General features: G+C 31.8%; 1 protein-coding gene across 6 annotated transcripts in view; it reads right to left on the reverse strand.

Annotated features, from left to right (window-relative positions):
• Window positions 1-26,330, reverse strand: part of Nova1 (NOVA alternative splicing regulator 1) — a 143,570-nt gene that overhangs the window by 116,866 nt on the left and 374 nt on the right. For 2 of the 6 annotated variants that reach the window (XM_033765109.1, XM_010626978.2), the window contains exon 2: window positions 24,568-24,727. In XM_033765109.1, coding sequence (XP_033621000.1) covers window positions 24,568-24,727 — 160 coding nt within the window. Of the gene's footprint in view, window positions 1-24,567; window positions 24,728-25,705; window positions 25,832-25,882; window positions 25,899-26,330 lie in introns of those variants that run through there. The other 4 variants (XM_033765104.1, XM_033765105.1, XM_033765103.1 and 1 more) reach the window with 4 other exon arrangements.

The following is a 26,330-nucleotide window of genomic DNA, read 5'->3' on the forward strand; positions in this document are numbered from 1 at the left end:
TATATATATATATATACTAGTTTTCTAGGGTGGACCTAATGGTTATAAATATTTTGGAAGGTAGTTTAACCTTTTGTGGTTCAGTTTTCTATTTATAAGAGTAGACCCTTCATAAAGTTGTTGCATAGACTAAACAGTACACAAACATATTTTGAATATAGCCTTACAAATAGGAAATACTCAGTAAATTATTATCATTATTATTTTGCTATTCCGTCTCCCTTGTAATATATCTCACCTTGTAGCTAATAAATAATTCAATCACAAATAAAGCTGAGAATATGCATTGGTGGTTCAGCGACAGAATTCTCGCCTACCAAAATAAAACCAAGACTATGTAAATAAAAATTGCATAAATTACAAGAGCAAATACTAAGAACCAGAACCCACCATATTCTTCTTTGTTGGCATTTTTGCTGACATTGATAATTTCTATCATCAAGTAAAATTGTGGAATAATTAAAGTCATTACTATAATAGAAATATGTTAAAACAGGTAAAAACACATATACTTATATTTTAAATGGAAAAATTCGACCTTATAAAATCTTTCCTAAGAGATACTAAAACAAATATTTGACTTTTCTTTTCCCTCTCCCCAAAACCAAAACATGGGACTATGTCCCAGGAACCCATCTTATACAGAAGGAGTACAAGCAATGTCTGGAAATGACAAAAATAATTTTACTTCCTATAAAAATAATGCCTTTGATTCAACTCACATTTCCCAAAAAGCTTTACAAAAACATTAGGTTACAATCCTAAAAACCAAAACACTGAGTCATCAACACTAAGTAACGCATACTGACATTCTGATGTACAACAGACCACATATCGCATATGCCATATAACCCTGAGTGTGCACTGTACTGTACCATCTAGGTTTATAAGTACACTCCATGATACTACAACATTGCCTAATGACACACTTCTCAGTACATAGCCCTATCGTTAAGAAACATATGACTGCACTTGTGGCTTAAAATTTTTAAATTCTATTAAAGATAAGAATGCCTTTAGTAAAATTTAGTTTTTCTTATTTCTATTAACCTACATATGACAGTTATTTGTCTTGCTTGATTTAAATAGTCTAATGTAGTTACAGTAACCCACCCTGAAGAGTGCTTATAAGATCATTTCTATTTTGATTATGACTGTCATTTTGTACCTTTTCCCTTACAGTCTTCTGCTTCATTACATTTTCATCTTCTCAATTCTATAAAATATGAAATAGTTATATCAAAATTCAAGAGTTGATCTGATTAAATTTTAGTAGCTTTATTTTCCTTGCTCAAGAAAAAGTAATTATGCTTCTTTATTTAATAGTAGTTTTTCCATTTGGTAATCAATAAAAATAAAGATCTTTGCACTATGGTTGCTTTACTGAGAAAAGCCTAACAAATATGATGCTTATTTATGTGTATATTTGAAACATCTGAAGAGTTTCCTAATATTTATGCCAGATACTTCTGCATAAAATTGTTGACACGACAGCTAAATCTGCAAAGCAGTGTGAAAGTAGCAATGAAGAAGGAACTCTCAAGATACGGAGACAAGACAGGCAAATATTAAACAAGAAATCAAGTGCAGTTATATATACTCTGGTCTTGTCACGCATTGTTAATTGCTATTTATAATATAGTGACTGTTGTAATATCTTCTTTCTCAAAATTCCTTGCAAGTAGTAACTCAGGATTTCACTTTTTTTTTTTTAGGATTTCATTTTTAAATATCTACTACTTTTGATCTACAAAATAAACACTTCCCTGAAACTCAAGCATTTGTGGACAAAGAATCTAAAGGAAAAGAATCAAGGTAGTGCTAGTAATTCAGAACACACACGCCAGAGTCAATACAGAGCAACTGTCTTTACTTATCAGCTGCACATCTTTGGTCAGGTTATCTCATTTATGAAATGGTTACACTGAATATCCATCCTCCCAGGGTAGCTAAAGGGAATTAGATAACTTCATTGAAAAAACCTAGCACATTTGTATGTATGACAATATATGTTAATCAAACAAGTGCACTGCTTTAAATAAATATTTAAAATCCATCCTTCAATTATATATGTTAGCTGTCAGCAAAGTAGCAAACCTAAAGAATACAGGAACCAGGAACCCAGAGGAATAAGCAGAGAACACAAGAGGATCTTTACAATGAAGGTATTTTGATGAAAACAGGCAATCTGATTCTTTGTCCTTTGACCTTTTGACAAAAAGAACAGAGCATGTTGAAGGTGGGCAGCCCAACAAACGTCTCCAATAATCCAGACTTCCTCAAAGACTTGTGCCATCATTATAAGAGCAAAATGGAAACATCTCCTTATTCTCTAGCAATTCCACCTGTGACTACACTTAGCAAGAAAAAAGTCTCTGGGAATTCATAAGCATAAGTCAGCCTTCAAGCAGATTTTCAGCTTGAATTCCCCAGTCATTCAAACAACCTGAAGCCAAGAATTCAGTTTCAAGTTATTCCAAACTAGGAATCACAACTGAATCCAAAGCCACTATGAAAGCAATTTACCTTTATCCCAGTTTCAAAACCTTCCCTCAGATAAATTTCAAGGAAAAAGTGAAAACAAAAGAAATTCAAAAACCAATAAAGAATGACAGCAGGAAGGAGCACCAGCACAAAGTACAGACTACAGAATGATCACACAGAATCGGAAATAAGTACACTTTCAAGCTTTAACATAAAGTCTGAACTTGCAACAGCAAATAAATCTGAAAAAGAATCAAATAGTACTTCTAGACATTAAAGAAAACCAGAAACTAAAGATCCAAACAAAGGATCTTACATATAAAATATCGTAACATACTTTAATTCATTCTTCTCTATTTCTTCTTCAAAACATATTTTGATTAAATTGGGAGCAGCAACCCTAAATTATTTAAGAGCCAGAATTATAGTATGCATTTATGTATTATTTATTAAATCAGATTTCTTAACAAATCAGACTATTAAAATATTAACAATGACAGAGCCAATGTAGATGATATATTTGATTGTTAAGAAAGTTTCCATAGTAATTTTTAAAAACTGCATGTTACTTGTAGTCTTATTTGCTTTCTTTATTTAGAAAATTCTGTTTACCACAGAAAGTAATTAGTGTACAGTTGTTGAAATTGGATGTGATAATTTATTATTAATAATGGGAAAGTTTTACATCTTTATGCCACTTTGAAAGAAAAAACAAATAAAATGATCCTTTTTTCTATTACAGACGGTTGTAGAATGGAAAAATACTGTCAATGACAAAACTGCAGTTACTAAGATGAACATCTTATATATTTATGAATATGTACAAGCACAGATGCATATATATGAAACCAACAAAGTTTCAGGTCTCACTGTTACCAAAACAGCACAGAAGGCATCCTCCTGCTTCAGCCTCACAGAGTCCTGGGACTACAGGAATGTGCCATTACACCTGGCTAACTTCACCTTATTAAAGTAATAACAGTATCATTATTATTACTATTATTATCATTATTATTATATTCGAGACTAGCCTTAATTCCATTAAGTTGAACTTGTACCAGTTTATATTCGCCCTTGTTTAATATTGCCAAAGTCTGTGAAATGCTTCTTTTCATAGATTATAAATAAACGTTAAAACAGTATTTTCCTTGCTTAACCTATTATCTACAATTGGAAGATTTACAAAGTTTATTTTCACTCTTCTCTCCATAAACCCACAGGACGGTGCAGTGGCTATGTTACTTTTATTTCTTAGAGATTAAATATGATGTAAAAAATTTTATGTACAAATAGGATGATGAATAAAAGAGACGTTTCCTCTTACTGTTTGAAAACTAAATCACTATGGAGAAAACAAAGAGGAAATCAGTACTCTTACAACTCAAGAAGAGCTAAAAACAGCTGAAGCCAGACAAGTTCTCTTCTTGGAATACTCTTCTCCTGTGGAGCTGCAAACCTACAGAATGGTCCCTGCGTATAAGATGACACGAATGCTTAGATTTAAGAATGAGCAACATTCTGCTGTCTCTGAGTATGGGCAAACTAAAAAGAGGTGGCAGGAAGAAGAAATGACATGGCAGTGAAGCAATCACTACTAAAAACAATTGGTATGGGTCATGTGGGCCTTGCAGAAAACAGGTAAATCTAATACCTCAACAAAGATGTCTACCAATGGGAGGATGTCATGCTTACGGAGCCAGAACGTGGAAGAGCTCACTAAAGATAATCTCACATCAAGTTTAACTGTGTAGTAAGAGACCTAAACAGCCTCTCTGAGATTTAAAACATGCCTTCCATGAGACTGTTACCATTTGACACCTGTCATCTAGACAAAGGCATTAAATCAGTGAGTGGAAATCACAGGGGCAGTAAAACCCAACAGAACACTGTAATTCAGGCCCAGTTCAGAAATAAGGAAGTCTGGTTCATTTGCTTTCATGCAGTCACCCAACTTCAATTAAAAGCAGGTTATGGAAGGAAAGGATTGTAGAATTTATTCGTGACTCTAAAAAAACAATATGAAAGAACAGACCACCCAACTGTCAAACATCTATTCCTCAGGAACCAAAGATCACTAATGCTGAGACAAAAAGAGAGGTTTAATTCAGAGGTGAGACTGAAATTTCACATATTTAACCAAGAGTTTATTTTTGCTTAATAATCAAAGATGTAATGGAAGTTATGAACTATGTCAAGGCACAATTCTCTGCTACCTCAGTAGAATCTATACAGATGGTATACAGAAGATTAAAGATCTCTCTTGGGGAGAAATACAAGGAAGAAAACATAAAGGCACAATCCAGCATATATTTATGATTAGATCAGATAAGAACTGGCAACAATTCAAGAAAAAAGGAAGAATAAAGGATCAAAATTAACCAACTTTTTTAGTCTGAACGACTTGAAAGTCCCTATGCCAATACTGAGACCAGGAAACAAAGTGAAAAGCAAGTTCATAAATTAAAAGCATACAATTTTTATATTGAGTTCTTTGCCTATTCAGCTATTCATACTTGCATAATATATAATACATATTTAGAAAGAGATTCTATTATGAGGAAGGTGTTATATATTATAAAAGTGTATCAGTATAGTATATCATATTAACTAAGAACACACTGTAAAAATAAAAGTAATTTTTGTGTGTGTGGTACTGGGAATTGAACCTGGGGCCTTTGCACTGAGCTGCATCACAACCCATTCATTCATTCGTAACTTTGACACAGGTTATCACTTGCTAAATTGTCCAGGCTGGGCCCACACTAGATCTTCCTAGGTCAATCTCCCACAGACTGCTGGGATTACAGGCTTGAACCTCCAGGTCCAGTTTGATGTTGTCTTCATGGTCATAGCACTAATAAGGCTACGTGAGAATCAAGATCTGAGATTAAAAGTGTGATTTCACATGCACAAAAAGCAATTACCTTAACCAAGTATGAATTATAAGAAAATATTTCCCAGATGCTGATAATATACATACGTGTGTGTGAGTGTGCGTATCAGTGATAGAGGAATTATTTTTGATGGGAGTTGTTCAAGAATGAGCTAATATAAATAATATATTTCTGAAAAGAGAAGTCGCAGCCAAGATCAGAAGAACCATATTAAAATATCTGCACTTTTGTGTAATTTCTGGAAAGACGTTAAATATGGCTTAAATAATTAAGCTTGTTTGAAAACCATGAAATATATGACAAAATGTACATACAACAAAAGTTCTAAATGGTTTGGGCTGAATATAGATCAAACAATCTATATAAAAGAAACTACCTGGACACCTAATTAACTTTCACACTTACACGATAGTTAAAAAAGGAAATCCACCAAAATGCTCAAAAACTACAGTTGAACAATAAGAGAAACAGAATTATATGATGACAAAAGTCAAAGGATGAAGGTGAGCAAAAGATGAAGAGTTGTGATCAACACCAAATGCTGTAAAAAAGGAAAAGTTGGTGATCTAGATGATGAAACATCAGTTATTTCATTTTGAACAAAGATACCAAGGAACTACAAAAGAGGTAGATAATCAAGAGGAAGAGCTCTAAGGGAAAAAAACCCAGTAGACAGACTATTCATTAAAAATTTTTGATAGTTATGCAAAGATGAGAGAGGTAGTAATCATCAAAAATATCAAAATCAAAGAAGTCATTTCATTGTTTTAATTTAAGTAAAATCAAATATATTACTAATCAAGGAAAAGGATTCAATAAGAAAATAAAGAAGATCTGAAAGAGAGAATTAAAAAGTCTGAAAATGTAAAAAGAGGAAAAAGAGCCTTCAGACAGAATTCCCCTTGTAGAGTGGTAGACAAGAATTACAGGTAAAATTACGCAGTGATGTGTAATTCACAGTAAGGTGAAGTAATGTAAAAGGAAGTAGACAGACTTCCTCAAAGATGATCTAGATAACTGTGAAGCAGGTTCAGTTTCACAATATGAAGGTAACAGGGTAAGTTGCTAGATTGACAGAAATGAAGAAAAAAATAAAACTTGAAAAATATGTACAGAATAGAAAACTAAACAGAAATAAACAAAAGGATAAAAGCCACAGAGCTGGATTAACTGAAAATATATGTTAGAAGGAGTAGTAGAATAAAGTGGACCAATTTTAGTCTTTTATCTAGGGAACCTCAGCAACCACACAGCAAGGGTACATAAAGTAGATGATAAAAGCACAAAAAGCTGTATCAGATCTTGCATTTATATTTTAAATACTGACAGTTCTGAAAAACTAAGGTTAGATATTTTCAAAGATTCTCAGGAATAGAAACAAATATTATAACACTGGAATAATAACATAGTAATAAAATGATTAGAGTGAAAAACATTCCTTGCTGTCTTAAAGTATTATGCATGTTTACTTTTAAATTATTGTATTAGTTTTCTCACACATCCTTCTTCTCTTTAATGGAGAGTTAATATAAAACAGCACCTTGCAGCAAATAGCTTTTAGGTTTTAGCTTTAAAAGTAGACATAAATTAGTGGCCACTTAAAAATGAAAAGTGTTATCAGAAAATAGTTACTCTAAAAACATGAAGTTTAAAGTTAAGCAACTACTCCATTCCTAACACATTTTTATGTTCAAAGTCTTAACTATATTATAGGATATGATGTAGGTAAATTCTAAATAACTTCAACCTGTACTAACTCATGAAATTTTTAATTTTAAACCACAAAATTAAATGCTTAGATTTTAAGCTTAAAAATGAAAACAACTACATAAACAAATGTTCTTGTCCCTGTAAACCAGAAAAATAGAACTACCAAGGTTCTTTTTTTTTTAGTTTTTTGTTTTTTTGTTTTTTTTCCATACCAGGGATCAAATTCAGGACCTTTTGCTTAGCGAGGGAGGCGGCAGAACCACTGAACCAAATCCTCAGCCCAGAACTATCAAGGTTCTTTAACAAGAGTGATTAAAAAATTTCCTCCAGAGTATTATTTATATATTGACAAGCCTATAAATTTATTTCATCATCTTCATCTGGCAGGTCATTTCAAGAGATGGAGTATCTTTTGTCGTCAGTAAGATACAGCAATAAAAAGTCTGAATAGAAAAGAACTTAAAATTAAGACATAATTATTTCATTAAAATATTATATTGGTACTGGAAAAACAGCTTTTCACCTATTTGGGAAAATAACACTATTATACTAAGTATACAATGGAAAAACAAAACTAAAATAGTAAAATTAAACCTACTTCAAAGAAAGAGGTGAAGTCCATGAATTTTAGTGATTTCTCAAAGACAGTAAAATGAATAAATTCTCAATTGAGAGGTATGAAATAACTCAAATATTTAATAGTAAAAATAATTACCATTTGTACAATTTATTAAGTATGCAATTTCTATAAGGCATAACACAAATTACTGATTGAGCATAATTTTCTAAATGGATCAGTACAGATTTATTACCCATAATGTGTTTGTATACTCATACAGAGGAAATCTATACTAAGTTAATCATGTCTTCTAACAATAATGCAGTTTATCTTGTTTTTTTTTTTTTTTAATGATGACAGAAACTATGACTTCACACATGCTAAGTAGATACTTTACCACTGGGCTACATTTCCCAGCTTAGATTGATATTTTAATGATATTTCTTAAATAAAGATCCTGTCTTACAAAGTTCTCCATAACATAAAAGTAAAAATAATTCCATTTTCCCCAATAGTTTATCTTGGAAATTTTAAATAATTTGGGGACTTAGTCTAGAAAATTCAATGGCCAAGAGACTACTTTCAATAACTTATCAAGAGTTTTAATACTGCATTCACTGTCAATCATATTTATAGGTTAATTCTAAACAATGCTTCTTTGCAACCTTTACTTTGGTACTTAATATGTGTATTGTGCTTGACTATTTGGTTTTCCTTTAAGACAAACATCTTGAATAGAATCAGAATTATGATGCATTAGATGTGGAGTTTGAAAAAAAAGAAAACAAAGGAACCTCCAAGATCTAGGACCCAAGAAACAGAAAGGATGAAGAGTCAATTAAGATGTTGAAGATGTATAAGTGGACCAGGGCAGTTGAAAGAAAGAGCCAAATATTTATTTTAAAACACATTTAATGCTAATATATGCATCAGACATACAAATAAAATAAAGCAGGCAACTGAAACATCCAAAATGGATATAAACAGCTGGTAGTTGTTTTAAAAACATGAACATTTAAAGCCACGATACTGGTTAGACACAACAAGAGAGCAACTATAAGTAGAGAAAAAGGCACTGCTCCGAAGGCTGAGCTCAGGCAAACGAGAACAATCCAGCAAAGGAAATTTGAGGCTGCAAGCAGCAAAGCAGAGATGAGCTGGAAGCAAAACAAAGTGTTTCAAAGAGAAGGCAGCAATCACTATATCAAATGCTGCTGATTGTTTTATAAATATGCACTGAAAATTGATCACTGAATTAAAATTACTGTCTTTACCATCACCTTGATCAGAACAGTTTCACTGAAAGGATGGGGTCAAAATTCTAATTGACAATGAGAAGAAAGAAACTGGAAATAGCACAATGTGAACAATTATTCAGAAACATTTATGTTATTGGAATAGTGACTGGAAATCAGATAAGAAGAAACATGTTTTTAAAAAACAGTAACAGCACACTTGTATGTTGAAAAATATGAGATAGAGTGAGAAATTGGTAATGGAGGTAAAATGTTACTAAAAAGATGTAGGAGTAGAAAAAGGAAATAGAATCTAAAAAAGTAGAAATTGACCTTTGCTAGCCACAGAGACAATTCATCAGAATAAGAAAAATACAGAGAGTATACAGATGCTACTGTTTTTGGATGGATAGAACAGGTATCAGCTTATGAAATTTCTTCTAATTACTGTCATTTTCTCTGAAATCAAAATAAGATAATCAATGGAAATAGCCAAGGAGATTTTAGAATTGATACTTTATGTAAAAGTGGTTACAAAGAAAATGAAAACTGTTACAAGTGAGAAGGATATCCAGGTTACTGTCACTGTTTATAATCTATCTCAAGCTTCTGTACTTCTTAAAGGCATAATCTTAACATGAACATAAAGATAACCCTTAGTCATCTATAAACCAATCAGATTGCCCTTCATGCACTGCCAAAATGCAGTAGTACTCTCATTCCAATCCCACTTCATTTTCATCTTTACAGCTTCTACATGTTTAATAATAAATAAATCCACTGGTCTAAAACTTGGCCCATAATATTTAATCATTGTGGAATAAAATGACCGTTAGTAAATAGTTTCATTTGCTTACTCTTTTCATTTTTTTGTACTGGGGATCGAACTTGGGTTCTTGTGCTTGCGAGGCAAGGGATGGAACCACTGAGCTACATCCCCAGCCCTGCTTACGCTTTCTTATATCATCTAGTATTCTTGCATATTTCAAGCTATAAAGTTCTAAATGTTAAATAATATAAATATTAAATCTACCATAACAGATGTACACTAATATTTCATATTTTTTACAAAGCAATTCAAGAATCAGTATGATCTTATTAAACTTACTGTCTCCAAGGACATAGTCACACAAAGCCAAATGAAATGTAACTGTTCTTAATATAATAAAGAGTATCTAATTTAACATTAAAAATATCTGAATAAGGCATTAGGTTCATACATTATAACAAAATATTGATTCATCATATAAGAACAATTTTAGTATAATAGCAACTAAGAACAACTGATAATTCATGAAAAATGTAAATACTTGTTAAGGAATGGAAAGAATAAACTATGATCACTAAAAAGTACCTTGAATAGAATTACAACACTAAAATTTCCTGAATCTCTGATGAAAATTCTTAAGAACAGGAGTTAAGATATTATGGACCTGGGCCAGGCGTGGGGCACATGTCTGTAATCCCAGCACTTGGGAGGATGAGGTAGGACAGTCACAAGTCTGAACTAAATAGTGAGAACTTGTCTTTTAAAAAAGCTAGTATTTTTCAATAGCTCAAAAAAACCAAGAATCCTTACAAATTATCACCTATATTGTTGAACATCCATTTTATTATTTAGTAAACTAACTTTTTTAACTAATAGAGAAAAGTAATTTCAAAAGGCTTAATTTCTGGAAAAATGTCATGGAAGTCAATATTAAACATTCTATATGCCACCTGATTTATTTTTGTAAAATTCCTACTAAAGTTCTGATCAGTAATGTTAATGTTATGTATTTCTATATACAAATAGTATAAAAATGAAGAGGAAAGAGGCTGATGAATTAATTTTCAAGAGTCATAACATTAATTCATATGCTTTGTATGAGATTATAGTATGCTGTAATATTACAAATTAGTGCTCCTAGGTGAGAAAAAGTCATAAAATGCTATTGTATCAGACATTTGTGATATGCTTTCATATCTTTGCTTTTTGATACCTAGAAATAAAAACACAGCTATGAGAGAAGTACTGATATCCTATCATGCAGATAAGAAAGCCAGAGGTCCAAAACTGTTAAAAGATTGATTAAAATCATACAGCTAATAAGTATCAAAGCTGGAATTCAAACTTTGTTCTAACATCACAGGACAGAATCTTATAATACATTTAACTTCCACCACAGAAGGCATCAATGCACTGAATTGAGGTGCTAATTCCTTAATAAATCCATTTCTTGATATACTGTATAACCTCCTCATAAAACTTTTGATTATAGTAAGCACTATCATAGTGATTTGACTCCATACAGTGATTTGACTAGACCTTTCTAATCTTGAACCTTTAATTCAATAAATTTATAGAATAGTGGCTATATGAAATTTGTGAAAAAAATGTACAGGGCTAAAAAAGAACAATTAAACGATCTTATGCAAACAACTTCAAAATTTCAAACCAATTCAGCATCAAGTCAGAAACATTAAGTCAGAAAAATACACAAGTAATGTATGTATATTGTCAGAACAAAACATTTTAGGGCTCCATTTTGCCTAATTATTATTTAGGCAAATTAAATTTTTTAATGGGAAATTTGTAATTTATATGATTTCCATATGAATAAGAAAAAACTGTTAAGCTGTCAAAACTACTTGTCTCTCAATAATGGGTTAATATGGTAGTTTGATGAATTTTAAACTAAATTGTGAATGTTACCGTTCTGAATTCAAATTTATACATAACCTGATGCAAAGTTTCAGAATGACAGTAAACAGCAAGTGTTCATCAACATGTCATTTTTATTGTCTCATTTTCTTTATTTGTAGAGATAAAATTTTCTGCCTATAGTGATATTTTAAGAATTAAAATAAGAGAAGCATAAGAGCTCATTGAACCATAACTGATAAACAGCAACTTTCAGATGTATGGCCTTAAGAGTTTCACAAATAAGGGTTGGGGATTTAGCTCAGTGGTGCCTGCATTTGGCTTGTAAGCTCAAGGACCTGAGTTCAATCTATCAATTTCAAAATTCTGATTCTGACAAACATCAAATAATAAGTTTGTTAGTAATGCAGAGCTCACACAAATGAAGTCCAACATCAAAAATAATTTTACAGAACTTGAAAACAGTGATTAAAAAATGAAAAATCTGCTGCAATTTACGTCCACCAGCAGGAAACTATACAATAAAAGTAGCAGTCTTCCGCTGTAACATTATTACTCCTAGCAATACAGTGCATTAAACATCCCATCTGATAAACATGCCAACCTCAACTGCCACATATGGCACAACCAGCTCAGCATCAGTCTGTGTTTTCATATGCAGACTCGTTCTATTTTTTAAACAAGATGTCAATACACCAGTGTAGCTAAAAATGTGATAAAGCTTTAAGAGAAACAAATCTTTCATTAAACAGAATAGGTATATAACTCTTTTAGGAGAATAAGTATTAAATAGTACTGTAGAAAAAGCAGGACTTAAAATTTTCAGTTTAAAAATATGCTGAGATACAAAATAAAATGTCATTTCAAAGGCAGAATTTACCAAAAAAATTAAATTTCAATGTCATTTTGAAGAGACGTAAAACAAAAATGTCTGTAAAATTTTTCCAACAGTTCTATATTTTTGCTCTACCAAAAAAGTACAGGTAGTACCTATACACGTTATTTACCGCTTGAAATCAAGCGATGAACTCAAAACACGACATGAAATCATTCCATGATATGGATATCAAAGGCAATGAGATTTTTTTAATGCTTTCATTTTATATTAAATGCACCTTGAGTTATACAACTGGTGTTACTGAATTATGAATACCACTTAAATAAAGATTACACAGTGAATATTTTTATTTTAAATCCCCATCTGGTGCTTAATGTCACTTCAGCTGTTCAATTTTTTAAAGTTTCTCTATACAAGTAGCCAATAATTTCACAAATCAGTATAAAATGCTAGACAGACTTTTAATCGCATTTTCCAAATGGAAAAACAATGCCATAAATTTATTTTTTAATTCATCTGAATGCAGGAAGTATTAATAAAACATTCTTTTGTAAAATGATTATCAATAATAGAAAATCCTACTGATAATCTCAATAATCAACCGAAGTTATAAACAAAATAATTGCACAAATGAGAATACAGTAACAAATGAATGATTTAATTTTCATTTTCATTGGCATAACATATAAATATTTCTGAAATTTACCACTGCTTTTGCATTTAAATGGCATTAAATTCACATGTGAAAATATAGACATATATACTCACTGTGTAAATCACTAATTTTCATCAAATTAAAACATTCATCTTTTAATATGCCACGCTAGGCCTATATAGAAATAAGGAAACTTTTATCAAGTATATAATTTTAAACTGCTACAAATCAAATGCAAACCAAATAAACCATTTAAATCACTAACTAAATAAACATGCACAGAATATAACTATATACATATGTGTATGTATATAAAAATGAACAAATGTCAATTGCAGATATATACCTTCAAAGCTTCCTTATATGTCAAAACACTCTCCACTGACATTTGCCCTGGGCAAGGTATCCACAATTTTTTTTTTCCACACTCATCACACAATTGCTTAATTAAGCACAACTCACATTTCTAACATCTCTTTTTTGTATTCCCACTTGTCTCACCATTCCCTCTGTCTTTTCCTTTCTAAGTAAATTAGTCTTTTAGTCTACTTATATTTCCTAAGTGAAAAGCTAGGTTCATCAATCGAATAGTCAATTCTGCTTTTAAATAACTGGGGAAAACTTCCAGAGCACAAGTATGGCAATTTATAGCTACAAGATACATATATTTTAATTACAGTACCACTGCCAGTCATTTGATGTAGCAGATACTTTTTTTTAATAATTCTCAGTAATTAGTACTTCCAAGGTGAATATTTTTTAATCAAGCTTTTTTCTTTTTCACCTGTGATAGCCTGTCTCTTATATATGAAAATATTTATAGTGCCTCCCTACCACACCTGCTCCCACACACAGCAATATCAACATTTTATCCAAGAAATAGCAAATCTTCCATGGAGTCTTGAATATATGAGCATTTTTTTCATATCTTATTGTCCATATATTTCTTGTCTCATATTTCAAATCACATTCCCTCCATGTCTACCAACTAGATTACAATTCAACAATCAAAACCAATCCAGCTCCTCCTTGAAGTCTTTTTTGAAGTCTAACCACCCCTCCTAAGATCCCACTACCAAGAGAGGTAACTCCAACTTCTAGACATAATTCACCCATTACATAGTCATCAAATTTCATTATAACTAGGTCTGTCTTTTGTCTTCTTTTTGTTCCACTCTTTGGCAGGAAGATCTTTAGGTCAGTGACTACTTAGCTCTAACTCCAAACAGCATTCAAAACTCCATCAAATTGTTAAAATCTAAGCATGTGGAATCAGCTAGGTTAAAAAAACAAAACAGAAATGTGATAGTGTCATTATAACCCACTGTTCTAGACCTTTTTTTAATTAAGATTTATAAAAATATGGAAGATTAAAAATGAGGCCTGATGGACAGTATATCTATTAAATTTTAGATAACTCAATGGTTTATTTATTATGACAGAAATCAAACAATGTGCTAGTATAAGAAATGTCTAGTATTTTCATTTGTCTCACCAAATTTTAAATGTAAATAGCCTTGAAAACTCCAAACACAGTAACTTTCCTAAAATTTTAATTTCAAATAAGCTTATATGAACACATTGACATTAGAGTAGTTCAGACTCTAAACAAGCTCTTCTTTTCTATACAGATATCCTATTTTTCATAGTTAATAGAAAATTTACTCATCTTCTAAAAGTGACGTGGCTGCCCTCACAAAAATCACACAATACATAGCCACTATAGGTGGAGAATATATTGAAATATAAATAAACCTTTTCATAATCACACATTTGATGATATTATTTTAATTAATGGTTAATAATGCTTGATTTTAAAGGTAACTTAAGAAAAATCATTACTGGTCTCTGTTCCTCAGATTACATAGAGTCACATGGCCTTAAACTATAATGTAATATAGCTATAAAATCTAAAAGTTATTTTTAACTATTTTATGAGTAACTAAATCTTAATTAAATTTGTGTTGCTTAAATCACAGTCAGTTAAAAGTAGTCTTCATTTCTCAGGTGGTTTTGAAGTACTCTCCATAACACTGCCTTTCAAGCTCCTTCACACAGGACAGACAACATGCTAATAAAGTAAAATTTCTCCATCAAACGCCACTCTTTTTTAATATCTAATGAACGCTTGCCCTATCAGTCTGAATTATCCTTATTCCTTTGAATTCCTGAACCCATTATTTCACCTATCCAAAAATACAGATTTACACACACACACACACACACACACACACACACACACACACACACACACAGCTCCTATCAAAGTAAAGTGTAAAAATAAAAAGATGGACTGCCTTTCACATCCACTAAACTGATATTACATGAGCATTTTACAGAAGAAACCTTAAATTGTTTATTTATTTGTTCATATATTCATATAAATCTGCAGTGCCATCTGATTTAAACTTTGGGATGTAGGTTGAACACAGCAGCAGGCAAGGTCAGCAAAAATTATCCATACTCATGGCCTTTAACCAAATTACTAGGTGATGTGAGCAAAGACTATCACAATTGATATTCTGATTTAATTTAAAGTTGTATAAGGAAAAGTCTTTAAAATCATGTCACGTATTTTTATAATGATGTTACAAAGCAGTACTTATGGCTACAATACAATGAAAACACAAGACAATTCTAATTCAGAAGTTAATCAATGTAATGAAATGGACAGACAAAAATGAGAAAATAATAATGCTTTCAAATCAATAATAATTATTTGATATAACCACAGTTTTACTTATGTTGTCTTACAAGTCATCGCATGCTTATTTTTTAAACCAACTGTTGTTTTCAATACCTAGTCTAATGTGCTATACTTAGCACAATTTTTGTAGAAGTTATAAAAAATATGAAAAATACACAAAGACTTCAGGAAATGCTTGACAACAAAATCTGGGTTACAAAGAGCACAATTTTTTATAAGGGCAATGTTATTTTTCCAAAAATTTTTAAAATGTAAAGCTAAATGGAAGCAAGGAAAGAAATTTCAAATAAGAAAAATAACAAAATAATAGAAATTGAATCGCTCTAAAAATAATATCATTTCAACCAGAATAGCTGTGGGAAAACAGAGAATGACCAGGCTACAGACTGCAAGCAATATAGTCTATTATATCTTTTTTTTTTTTTTTTTAATGTGCAGTAAGGACTACACCTATTCTGCTTCTGGACTTTCTCTGTGGCAAATCAACTAAAAATAATAACAAATGTAAGGCAATCACTGGAAACTTTAAGAAAATACTCATTTAAAAACAGGCAGGTGATAAAAACTTATTTCCTTGATCATATCCAAAAAAGAGGGGAAAAAAGAATGGAGAAAACTGCAAAGAATGAAGTTCCAACTACAACTGCACCATAAATTTAGAAAGCATACTCAGTGTAACAAGAGAATTACTGCAGTAGAAAAACCTTGCATAAATCACTTAACCATTTGTTACCTTGGGTTTTTCAACTGGTTAAACAAAGGCTCTAGAGAAGATCATATTTAAACTCTTAACACTTTCACCTATTATTATCATTTCTCCAAATCTTTTAAATAGTAACCTCTTATCTACTCCTGTTTCCTCACTGTCAGAAAGTGATGCCATATAATATAAAAACATTTTAAAAATTTAAGGAGACAACATAGTACAACTTCAAAATAAAGCAGGCATATATTCTTTTAATGAGGAAAAGATTCTTTGCAATAATTCCAAGTAATGACAACTAAACTCCTGCCTACTACTACTCCTGGGCTTACATGAGGATAAATACACATAGTAATAAGGGAAGCTTCCAGATAAACTTCACAATAGACCGTGAAATCATACATTTTTAACAAGTTCCTTCGTGACACAGCAAGGCAATCATAGTCTCAGAAAAAATACATGACTTACTCAAGGAATAATTTAAAATTATGTGAACAAGCTGTGCACTTGTCTCCAACACTAAACCCTTAAAGAACAGTTACTTCATGAGTAAAATGACTGAAATTGAAAAACTAGTTATTCTAAAATGTTTAGCAATATAAAACACAAATACAGAAAATAACATGTATATAGAAAAAAGTATGTAGGAAAAAAACATATAGAGAAAATAATTATGTTTCCTCTTATTCTGACTATATTATGTTTTCTTTTCTGGGTCTCAGAGTTATTTCCAATCTAATTCTAGAGCAGCAATTATTAACAATCATGATCTTTATTAAGATCACATAATTTTAAAAAACTAAAGAAAGAGTCAGCATTTATGATATCCTAGAAGGAATGCAGGATTTAAAATCTTTTTTCATGAACTCACTGTGTGATAATTCATCGTATCAATTGAATTACAGGGCCTTCAATATATAACTATTCTCAAAATCTTTCAAATGGAAAACTTTTCCAAAACACTTAAAAAAGTATGCTGTTTCATAAAATGAAAAAAAAACTAATCTAAATTTTAAAAATTACTCAACAATACTCATTAAAAATTGTAAATATTCTGAGCATCAGGAAAACGTAAGTCAATAAAATAACATTAACTTTTAGTATTTATTAAATTAGTTTGAGAGGACAAAAACATTTTACATTCCCCCTCAAATAATCTTACCTCGATAATTTTGCTGTTAAAAAACTCAAGACACTGATTTCACTTTTCATCTGGTCCTGACAAGGGTGCCATGACAGCCCTGCAGGAAGTAGCAAAAATCAATGCTGAACATCCACATAGTATGTTTTCTCATGATCAAGAGGTATAAGGAAAAACGGTATCAACAGTGTGATTTTAAACTTAGAAAATACTGAAAATGTTTCCAAAAGTTTGTCAGTATGCAAAATATTTCTTTTAACCTTGCAATCATAAAGTGTTTATTCTTTTCTCATATCGTCATCAAAATTTTTAAAAATATGTGAAGTACAAATGTGAAATTTTGAGGCATCATTTTCATACTGACAAAGATTGGTAAGAAAATAGTTCATGTCAAAAGTGAAAAAAATCATTGAAAAATATGTGTTCAGAAATGTAGGAATGATTCTCTTGACCTGTATAGAGGATTATTTTAATCTTATTTAAAAACTATAATTGGCAATCAACTATTCTTAATTTTAAAAAACTATTTTCTTATAAGCAGCATTTTCAGAATCAAAGTTACTCTGAATGCTAGTAAAGGTGCCTTCCAATAAAGTTCATAAGATCACAAAAATTTTTTTTAAAAATCTATGCAAAGCTTAAATACTCTTGGGTAAGTGGAAATTATATATAATATCAAAAAGTTCAAATGAATAAAACAGAAGAATCAAAATGACAAACTGCTTAAACACTCCAAATGTTCTGAATTCTAAATTATTTTAAAATAGTATAGCATCTTGCCATATTTAATTTAAAGACATTATGACATTAGGAATTATTTTCCATCCATTCAAGAGCCAAATAATGAACAGGCCTGTGACAAGAGACACCTACATTTATTGAAAATACTTTTAGGACACATTAAGAAACTTCATGAGAACATACTCTTCCTAAGGCAATACTTCAAACAAATTAAGGATTTAAAAATATTAGAAAGGATAGACTAACTTTCTTGGAGTTTTATTTGACTAACTACTAATTCACCTGCAAAAACAAATTAGCAAAGAACCATTTTAGCAACACTATGAAAGTCAAGCAATTTAAAACTATTTTAAATATGCTCTACCTCCCCTGTTGGAACACTTCAAAATACTCTGCAAAGTTTGTTTGCAAAACTCCCTAAATGCTAAAAAGATAGCTAAACATGGGTTATTTCTCCCATAAAAATAAATAAGTAAATGTTATACCTATCATAGTAATTTTTAAAAGAACTACTTTCCAATCATTCATGTTTTAAAAATGTATCTGTGGAATAGGGAAATTGAAATGCTTCTGACTTAAGGTTATTTTCTTTTTATTTCCATACCTAAAACTCCCATCTCCTCATATACATCTTAAACAATTCATGGAAAATCATTTCACTTGCAGATATCTTCATATTAAAAATAAAGGAAAGTGGATACTGCATCCTTAAAGAGTAAAATGAAAAAAATGGAAACTTCACCAACCCAACCATCAGAAAGTATTGAAAAGTATTGCTTCATTCCTTGCAGGTTGCGGTTATACCATGACACTTCAGTCTCTGAGGGTCAGGTTAATTAAGCTCCACAGCAGCTGCAGTGCAATGTGAGACACACACTCTGAAGTTCCCACCAGTCCATTCCAATTACCTGTAGTATTCCAGCACTGGACAAGTGACAACCAACCTCTTCTCTCTAGTCACTTGTTCCCACTGGTCTACTGATAAATGTTAGAACAAACTAACCTCTTTTTGGAAAAGACTGCAAAGCTGAATGCACCTGCTGCAGGCTGCAATGATGAGTCCCAGAGAGATGTTTGTCAGTCAGATCTCTGCAGATGTTGTTTAACTTTATGCTAGAGCTGTATCCAAAGATGGAAATGAGATGGCAATCAAGCACAAATCTCCCATCACTGCCCCCCTGTTTTATTTTAAAAAGCTGCACTTGTTCATATGAGTTCTACTTTAAAACATGGATCTACTAAATGAGAAACAACCAAGACTGAACTTCATGGTTTCAAAATGTTTATTAGTTGCTGAATTTTAGTTAACAGGTGGCATAATATGTGTCCAACAAATGTCTCTTGTGTCACTTGTGTCACTTACCAAACAAATTTTTAGATTTTAGGTTAGACCAAAATACAACAAAATAAAACAACTATAAAATACACAAGTTTCTGACTGATGGTTTGTTGGTCAAATTTCTATTGATAACACATACTACTCAGCATTTCCTAAGACACAGATCACTACTCCCCTTGGTATATTCAGTGAAACATCTTACACACATAAATGATGAACTATTTCACCAACTCTGGTCACTATTCCTAAAATCCTCTGGGGTGACGTATGCAATTGAATATTGTTAGGTTATTCCCTTATAATGCCACACATTTCACATGAACTTGTTTTAGGCTTCAAGTAGCAAATGTTAAAGTGACATTGCACTATACAATTAATGAAAACATTAACACTATAAACTACTGATCCTCAATAACTTGTTAATTCAATGATATATCAGAATGAAATAAAAAGGAATCAAGTTAAAAATAGCTAAAATATTTATTTTAATTTTTTAATGTCATGCCAGGAAACATTTGCCTATATAAGTGTACAAATTATCTTTCAAAAATTGCAGTTAATATAAATTACTGTGCTAGTAATATTTCCTCATATATTAAGAATTTCTATTGTTTTAAACATAAATGTTAAAATGAGTTAAAATTAAAATACAGCAAAATATCAGAGTAATATTAATATCAAATTGAAAGATTATGTTTCTCTTTAAGGATAAACAGATAAACTATAACAATAGGCACAGTATCAAATATACACATCACAACTTTAAGATTTAAAAAAACATTCAGGTATCAGCAACTCCTTGATCACACAAAATCAAAGGTATAATGCAGTATAATGACACTATCCCACAAAACCCACCAAACAAGGTGGATATTAAAATACTTTTTGTCTGTCTCACTATTCTATTTATGTATTACATTTGCCTTAAAATATGTACCAATAAATTTTTAAGGTGCTATGCATTTACATTCAAAGAAAAGGTGCAGACTGCAACTTTTAGAAGCTGTAAGAAATGTATTTACCTTATACTACTACTATATACTTTTCCTTCAACTGTACAAATAAAATGCTCAATTTTAAATTTCATTATGTCCTCTGACTTTCAAAAAAAAATGATCATGCATATACAATCCCAATCCTAAAGGTTAAACTGACTACTGATTTTTCCCACATGTCAAAATAAATATAGTATGGCGCATTTCCTTCAAAGAAAGAAAATTTCATTTACATTGTGCTTTTTCATGATTTAAAAAAATCTAATGGATAAAAAACTTGTGATCAAAGAAGAATGCAACAATAAAATTGGACAGCGATAAAAATCAAGATATAAAGTAATCCAGATGCAACAAATTCAAATTTTGTCCTAAAACCATAAAAGGAAATAATTTATATTAAATGTAATCCAAATTTATAACCACTAATAGTGCTATGGAAACCGAATAAACACAGATTCCAATATTATAGTGAAGGACTCCAGTTTGATATAATGAATATCTTCAGTGGCATATTATCGAATAAAAATAGGTATAGTACGGAGTCTTCTATTAACTGAGGAACACATGGAATATTTATTTTATACATCCTTTTATTCTTCTCAATCAATATGTTCAAGAAGTTTTTCTGATAAACTATTTGACCATCCATTAAAACCTTGGAAAGATAAAATCAATCCATTAATGAAAACTGAACACATTTTCAGTTCACAAAAGAATAAAGAAAAACTATCATCATTCTGAAAATGCATAGAGTAATATTCTCCAAAATGAGAAAATGATTTTTACTAAAGAGCAACTTTATATAACCTAATTACAAAAGAGTATTTAAATGAATCAAATTAAGTTTCTCTAATCAAGTAAGAAAAAGGATATATTCCTAAGCTACCAATAATAGTTTCGTACTCATTAAGATTAGATATTTGAAAATAGATAAATGAATTATATAGCACAGCAAAAAGTAAAATATTTCTACTCACAGATCATTTTTTCTGATTACAGTAATTGACTAATGCACTTTAAAATTCTTCATCACACTATTTTCCCAAGCTATATTAATTGACAATGCAATATCCAATTGTACAAATTCTAAATTAATACCAGCTAATGTGAGAAACTATTTTCTTCATTTCAACCAAGGTTTAAAATCACTACTGAGAAAGGTGGGTTGCCTACAAAATTTAAAGCTATAAGCTGAAGGAGGGGGGGAAAGGAAGGGAAAAATATTTGAGGAGAATATCACTGGTTATAATTTTTTTAAATATACCTATTATTTGGGTTGAAACTTATTAATATCCCCAAAGTGTGGCTTTATTCTGTGATATATATCCTAGAGAAAGTTTTCAAAAATGCATTAGCATTTTAACTAAACCTTGGGAACACAATTACATCTGACTTAAAAACAAAGGTAATTTGAGTAAGTCTATTAGGTTATACAAATGAAATACTCATTTTTCTCAAATATACTTTCTTACAGAGAAACAGAAACATGCTTCACGAAATAAACATCAGGCATACTCATTCTAACAGAGAACATGACAGTCGTGTGTGTGTGTGTGTGTGTGTGTGTGTGTGTGTGTGTGAGAGAGAGAGAAAGAGAGAGAGAGAGAGAGAGAGAGAGAAAGAAAGAGAGACATATACAGAAGACACAAAAATGGGCTACAAAATTATTTCATAATCCTACAGGAAATTCTTTATACTCAGAAATATGAATATAATTGTGCTGATCTGAGAGTGAGACGTGCAAAGTAGGTACTCCTTATGTATACCTGAGAAAGAGAAGCTGAAAGAAGCTCGGAGGTTGTTATGGTAAAGATTAAGACCTCAGATAATTCCACAGGCTATGGTCATGTGTTGCGAAAGAATATTAAAATTAAAGTCTAGCTAAAGAAGAGAGAGCTATCAGACCATACTGGTAATAATCAAATTCAAATTATATTTTAATATAATTTTATATATTAAAATCTGCCCAGAATCCTTAAAGCTTCTTAGACTACAAGGTTTTATTTTATCCTTCAGTTGATTCCATTATGTATGATTGTTTTCCACCTGTTACAGGCAAAGTATAAGCCTTCTTTTATCCGACATTTTAACTCACATTTGATCAGGTTACGTCACTATACTCACAAAATTTTATTCAATGTATTCCAGCTTTCCATTTTTTTCCAAATGATATTCTTACTCTATTCAAATAACATGCCCCAGAACTATAAATAAAATAAGCAATTTCTATGTAATAAGAAAAAATGCAAAACTAAGTGGACTAGAAACAAAAGATCTAATTCTTAGTGCACCCTTTCCAACCCACTGAAAATAAACTATATTCAAACGAAAAGGCATTTAATTCACTATTTGGAATATCCTAGATAAACACCAATTTTCTGTAACAACCTTGCACATCTGATACCACCTCATGTATAATGCAAAAAAGCATTTTCATTTTCACCTATTGACAGTGAATTTAATTTACCATTGCAGCTCTTTTCCGAGAACTATCATGTTATTAATTCTGCAATCAAGCTCTTTTGAGTGCTTTTATTTACACTAAAGGTTTTCACAATTCCACACTGATTTTTTTCTAACACACTATAGCTTTTAAATGTATGAAAGTGAGTATATTAAGAAACTTTTGCAAAGCCTAAGGAAAGTTTCAGAGACTAGGAAAGCCATCTGTAAAACTACACTTACAGAAAGAAAACTTTAGAGGGACACAGTTAACAGATTACATTTTAATTTCATAAATTTAATGTTTACCAAAAATATTATATTAATTGCTATAGCCAAATGGTAAGTTTCAATCGTTCTAAAATCTTCTCCAGTATAATGGTCCATTTCTACCACCAAAGGATTGGCTTTGAAAAAGAAGTCCTCCAAATGTTTTGCCTGCGTTCCTGCCAGATGTCTTGCTGTATTAAACAACTCTTAGTGAATTAGATCACTGAACGCAAATCAGCTTTTCTTTTTGACCAGGAAAAATAAAGAAGCAGTCTCAGTCCCCTCAGCACTGAATTATATCTCTGTAACTATAAAGATAAAATAACACCCCAAATGACAGAAGAAAGCTAGATCTAAGTAAAAGCGAATCAGCTACTAATGTTTTCTCTAGGAGACACACTATTCCATTTTGGAGATTTCTCCATTAAACTGAAAAATACTGAGTAGCGAAATGATACAAAAGAAACAGATGAACATGCATAACTGTACAACAATAAGTAAAAAAAGAAAAAAGTGAAAAGTAAAAACAAAAAATTACAGCAGTTAGGAAACTTGCCATACCCTATTAGGTCACTGTATCATGCTATCATGCTAACAGTTAACATATTTTAATCAAACATGCCTCTCAAGCAACACAAATTTTAAGACATTATGTTACAGCTTACATAATAATATAGTAAATTTCCTTATCCAATTACATTAAAACCAAAATATTTTAAAAATCTGAGGAGGCAGCACTCGTCCTCTTTACTTCATCCAAGGCCAACAAACAAAGCAATGAAGCAGAAAGAGGTACATAATGGATTCAGAAGTAAATGGTCCATTCTTTAAGAGGCCTCCCTCCCCTTTCTGAATTCACTCTAGACTAATTGTCATTACAATGATGTCTGAAAACTTCAGAAGAAACCTATTTCCTGATGCCAGCTGTTCAACTTTCTATCTTTAAAATTTTGTGTATTTTCCCTAATAAGTATTCATAAATACCCAAAATACTGTGGTAATTAGTCTAAATCACATACACAGTATATCAAGTATAGAAATAAAAAACATAATCAACAGTGGAAATATGTTGAAATCTTTCCCAAATATACTCTAGCACAGCAATATTAAAGATGCACTACCACTTCATCATTTCAAGACAACACACAGGTAGGTTTTCTATTCCTTTCCTTGGGGATTCATCAAACAATCTCTTCCCCATTGCACCTACCTGGGTAAAAGTCTTTGGACTTAGACAGCTTGATGGTAGCTCCAGTTTCTTTCTGCAACTGAACAATTGTCTGTCCTCCCTTCCCAATTATAGATCCAGCAGCATAACTAGGTATGAGAACCTTTAGAAAATACTGGCCGTCTTCTGAAAAATGCAAAGAAATATTCTTGGTTAACATGGTATTTTTAAACTTTGTATCCCCACTCCACCCTCAAGAGAGAAAAAGAGCAACTGGACATACAGCTGCAGGAAATTGGAAATTAAATTATTTTAAAGAATGAAAATAAGCCAATTATGATGAAAAATAAATATGTATCCTATCTGCAAGATTTATACTTTCAAACTTGGAATTAAAATCTAAACATGCTCTAATATTTTGCAGCACTGTAGAAACTGATGACTAAATTCCAGTTGTTATTGCAAACATGGAAGTCTTCCAATTCTATCTGTGGTTACTATGGCAAAATTAAAGGAACGGACTCTTTAACAAAACTTCAGAGATTTATAAGACGACAAACCTTCACTTAACATACTGAAGAAAAACACCCAGGACTGGAAATAGTGATGAGCTAAATTTGTTTGTCATTAGCAAACACATAAGCACTACAATTAGCCACTGCCTATGTCCTAAAGTAAGCAAAACAACCATTCTCCTACCAAATAATCAACCCAAACTGTAGAGTTTATTCCAAGCTTTCAATAACTGCCAGGACTCTAGTCCATGTAGTATAATGAAAAATCTAACTAATCCTAATGTATTTCTTCAGCGCTTCTTAGTCAACTATGATCTCGTTTAAGCTAATTAATTAAAGGATCTTAAGAAGAATTTTGCCAATACTAAAAAGCTTAGGAGTCGTTTATATTAAATGAAGTTAACAGTGACCAAATAGATAATCTTCTTTTTCCAAAAGAACCATAAAAGGGAAGAGGGGTCGATGAACGAAGAAAACGAAAAATGAACTCTTTCCTAAAATAAAAACCAACTCCATAAACTTTAATTCCAGTCACCCTGATCATGTCTCAAATATGAAACATCCCAGTAAATCCGGCTTTTCAATGTGAATATTCCAAATTTTGCGGTGTGCCACTCACAAGACCCCCATTCCGTTCCGAATGTACAAGCTGGAGATAAAGTCACCTCTGCTTCGATGCATTGGGTGCATTGTTAAGATAACTCCAGTGCAAATGAAGAAGCGATACCGGTCCCGTTATAACTCATCTTCCAAGGAAGCGCAGGATGTTAACTAACAAGCCACCGAACCAGACACCCCCTCGTACGCACACCCTTGAAGACAAATCAATGAGAAACTTGTACCGACAATCTCAGTGCGGTGAGGGCATGCACTCATCAGGATTTTGCATACTACTTGTGGCCCAAAGCAAGGGGGTGGACGGACAGAGGAGAAACTCCGGTGCCTCAATCATTTGCAATCTGCCACCCAAGTGCCATTTATTTATTTATTTATTTTATCAGCCTGTTCAATGCAGCGCGCATCTTTGGGCGGCCATCACCTCACTCGGGGGTCATCCTCCTCCTCCTCCTCCTCCTCCTCCTTCTCCTCCTCCTGGACCGACCCTCTCGCCCAGATCTAGGATATTTCCACGGTCAGCCACGGGACCGATTAAATGGAAAGACAGGGTCTATTCCGAAAACCTGGTCGCCATTTTGATGAATGATAAACACAGAAATGGAAATGTGCGGGACGGCGGGCCGGGGCAGGTGCAGGGGAGGGGGCGCGGGAGCCGCGGGCTCGGGCTGGAGG

The sequence above is a fragment of the Fukomys damarensis genome, unplaced genomic scaffold (assembly GCF_012274545.1).
Source record: "Fukomys damarensis isolate Sample0158 unplaced genomic scaffold, DMR_v1.0_HiC HiC_scaffold_17, whole genome shotgun sequence".
In the NCBI taxonomy this organism is placed as follows: Eukaryota; Metazoa; Chordata; class Mammalia; order Rodentia; family Bathyergidae; genus Fukomys; species Fukomys damarensis.